At 29.7% G+C, this 3,797-nt stretch overlaps 1 protein-coding gene across 1 annotated transcript in view; it reads right to left on the bottom strand.

Moving 5' to 3' along the window:
* Positions 1-1,619: 1,619 nt before the first annotated feature.
* The window catches only part of LOC106458085 (coatomer subunit delta-like), a 19,143-nt gene continuing 16,965 nt past the window's right edge, over positions 1,620-3,797 (bottom strand). The window contains exon 12 of the mRNA XM_013917540.2: positions 1,620-2,184. Coding sequence (XP_013772994.1) covers positions 2,095-2,184 — 90 coding nt within the window. The 3' untranslated portion in view covers positions 1,620-2,094. The remainder of the gene's footprint in view (positions 2,185-3,797) is intronic.

Below are 3,797 nucleotides of genomic sequence, written 5' to 3'. Positions count from 1 at the left end.
CTTAACTGTCATTTTATTAGCCTTTTTTGTGAAATTTAGGCCTAGATGTGTGGGCGTGGTGTGGTTTAACTGTCGTTTTATTAGCCTTGTTTGTGAAATTTAGGCCTAGATGTGTGGCTTTACTGTCATTTTATTGTTTCTGTTCCAAGTTCTGATGTTTTTTGAAGAGTTAAAAATCTTTATCTCCGTTTTAGATACAGGATTATGTGTAGTAGCCATCTCTTCAAATAGTTTTGAGCTTGATGGTGTATTCTTTGTCTGTGATTATGCTGGCATTACCTAATGTCTGCTGGTAGAACTGTTGTGATATTGTCTTTCTTTAAGTTCCCAATGGGAGTTTTTCTTTTAGTGAGGTATTCTATAGGGGTTTACATTTCATGGCTTTCTGACCTTCATTTTGATCTTGAAATGTTTTTCTTCTTCTGGTAGGTTGTATGTTATGCCTTCTATGGTTGTACCTGAATTTAAGGTGGGTATTTTTGTTATGTGTTAGGAAAACGTTTAGCTCTTATTAACCTTTCTTCATGTTCTGTTGATGGTCATTTACTTATGTTTACTAGTGTACATTTAGGTGTGTTTGTAGTGCAAAGATTATTTTGGTTTTGAGAACTGATTAATTAATTTCGTTTCTATATATGAATTTCATTAGCAAGTGAAAGGGTTTCTAAAATAGCATAAGGAAAGGCAGAATAATATAAAATACACAAAATGGGCTAATTCACTAAGTATATATGCAGAGGAACTTATAAAGTCTTTATACAATGCAGTATGCTGGACATTATCAAGGAACAATCATCAGACTTGAAATTTAAATTTAAATACACAAAATGCACATGTTATATGTGTGTGTGTATCAAAAACACATACTTCATCACTTTCATACGTATCACCACAAAAAACACACAAATAGTAACCACTTAAAAACTGTTCTAGCATAGGTTTTCTAAATTAAATGTCATTAAGTGTCCTTAAGGTTAGTTTAGAGGTTTACCTTTTTTTTTTTGAGCAGTTAAATCAAATAACTGCATGAATGTTTTTCATATCTTAACTAATAAAAATGCTCAAAAGCAGTTTGGAGATTTAGATATGTCCAAAGAGAATTTATGATTATAGTTCAAACGTATCTACATAACTCATGTATGTTGAGGTATTCTAATGGTAAGTTGCTAATTACTCCAACATGGTGGGCGAGAAATTAAACAGACATTTTGAAACAAAAATGTAGCACATACTAAACATTTTTCAACCCTATTTCTTTCCCTGCTATTGTTTATGATGTCCTTCAATCAATATCATAACAGTTGACAAATAAGTCACAAGTAGTATAGAATTTTTAAAATCTATCCTGAATCTATTACTTTCACCAAATTCCTGAAAAGACTTTTCCTATAGCTTTACTCATGTTTCCCTTCTGTTCTAGTTTTCAACCTGTTGTATTTTAAATTTGTACACCAAAGTGTGTTACTTCAAATAGTCTAATATATATATTACCTTTAACAATAATCAATACTTGACCTTTTTTCTTACTATTTTAAATTTGAATCGAAATATTTAATCATTCCTTATCAATATGTTTCAATAAAAATATTAATTGGCAACAAACTGAGTCCTTACACCCATTTGTGCTACTCACAAGTGGTTTTATTAGCATTTCGTGTACAGATATATATATAATAAACTTTAATTACCACCACTTCAATATTGTACTAACTGTGAAAAGGGATTCTTTGATGGCTTCTGAATTGTTTAACACGAAATATGCAAGAAAACAGCAAACATATATATATATAATAAAAAATATGTCAAAATTTTTCATTCTGCTTAATACATCTTAATAAATTTACCACTTACAGAAAATAAAGAAACTAGCTAACAAGAAAAAAAAAAAATCCAATATGTTTACTAGTATACTTACACATAAATCAAAATAATAATTGTAAGCTATCACTGAGGTTTTTGGCAGTAGCAGCAGGATACTGCACAATTACAACTTTACTTAATGTTAACAAGGCATTCAAAAGCTTCTTAATGGGGATTTACCAAATAATCCCTTTTCAGGTGCAGAATTTCCTTGAAGTGAAACAGTAAGGAAGTTCAAACAACTTCAAACTTATCTACAATCAAGATAGTATCTGAAGAATACTTTACAGGTTCTGATCCTTCCACAAGTGTAACATCACGGACCTATTAGGAAGAAACAACATAATTTTAAAAACAGCTCATTTGAAAATGTCACTGGTACATAACTGAACATTTAATTTGAGCATTAGTATTAAAGTATATTAGATTATTTCTTTATTATTACTTTTATTAACAGTATTGGTTTTGCACAGTTACTTTAATATATATATATATTTAGGACTAATCTAAATCTCCCAAGCTGACTGAACCTCATGAAATATTATTGGGATTATGGCCAACAATATCTTTAACAGAGAGGGTACACAACTGATGAAACAATGCATTCTAATCATAAGTAGGAATGTAATAAAGTATATTTACTTAGCTATACTCATTACTAGGTTGATTTATAGTTTCATTCTACGTAGGTAGCTTTCTATAATCAGAAGTTAATATAAGTTCAAACTTGAGACAGGTAGTTTACTGTTAAAAGTGCTCTTATTGTTTAAAGAAAAAAATCAAACTTTTCCTATTCTATTTCAATTTCTTTACAAAAACTTTTATCTACAATATTTGTTTTAGTTTCATCTAAATCAAAGGTAGCAAATATGGTCTTATATAAACTCTTGTTAAATATATTTATAACTCACAAAACTGTTATTTTTTACATTACTTTCTTATTTAAGGAGTAATAATTAATTATAATATTTATGATTTCAGCCTTTTTTGTCTTTTATATTAATTTGAAAAGAATAGTACAAATCTTTTTATTGACAAGCAAGCTTCAAATAAAAAAAAATGTCAACATTTCATACATATTGTTATACAGTGATTCAGAAGTCCATTGACAGGCAACTATTTCAGAAATGAAGTATATGAAAACAATTTATTATAATATCGAATCAAGTACCGAGGTTTCACCCCGTGATGATGTCATTGAAGTCATTCAAGAATGTGTCCTCTGGAAATTTTATATGAATCATACATCCAAAATGTCAGTGATAAAATAATAGTTGAAACATTTGAACCAAAAATTACCTATATTTTTCCTCAAGAACAACATTTATAGGCATAAATACACCTCAGATTTTTTGATTAACAGGTCACTGCATTTTTGAAGGACCAAAAAGGTTAAAAAGTATTAAACTAAAAATCCTCTATATAATTCAGCATGCAAACAATATGCTTAAACAGCTCCCATATCATCTCAATCACAACACAGCATTCAGCTGAAGGTCCTAGAGTGAAGAGGATGCTACCAGATTGTATATTGAATGGTTCTTTGATGAACGTCTTCCTTCACGTCAGATAAGAAATGTTAGAGGCTGGATTCTACAGGCTCGATTACAGACTACGAACAGCAACTAATACTGAGAATGAAGGCATTTATTGGCTGCTTGACATCATTTCATAATACTGTTAGGATAGTTATGCCTTATAACTGTTGTTGTGAAGCAATTTTGGTTTAAAATGTTTAATTTATTATTGTCTACACCTCTGCAATCGATGTCTTTTGTGTATGATATATATAAACGAATGTCATTAAGAACATGACTTTGAAGTTAGCATGAATGAGCTAAATAAAACTATCACAAGTTAAGTCCACATTATCCCATTCCATACCACTAGTAATTATTTTCTATACCTCTTCAGTTCTAAATTTTTTGCCTGTTGAC

Source organism: Limulus polyphemus, unplaced genomic scaffold, assembly GCF_000517525.1.
Source record: "Limulus polyphemus unplaced genomic scaffold, Limulus_polyphemus-2.1.2 Scaffold414, whole genome shotgun sequence".
NCBI classification, from domain to species: Eukaryota; Metazoa; Arthropoda; class Merostomata; order Xiphosura; family Limulidae; genus Limulus; species Limulus polyphemus.
This window is presented reverse-complemented; position numbering and strand designations above follow the sequence as displayed.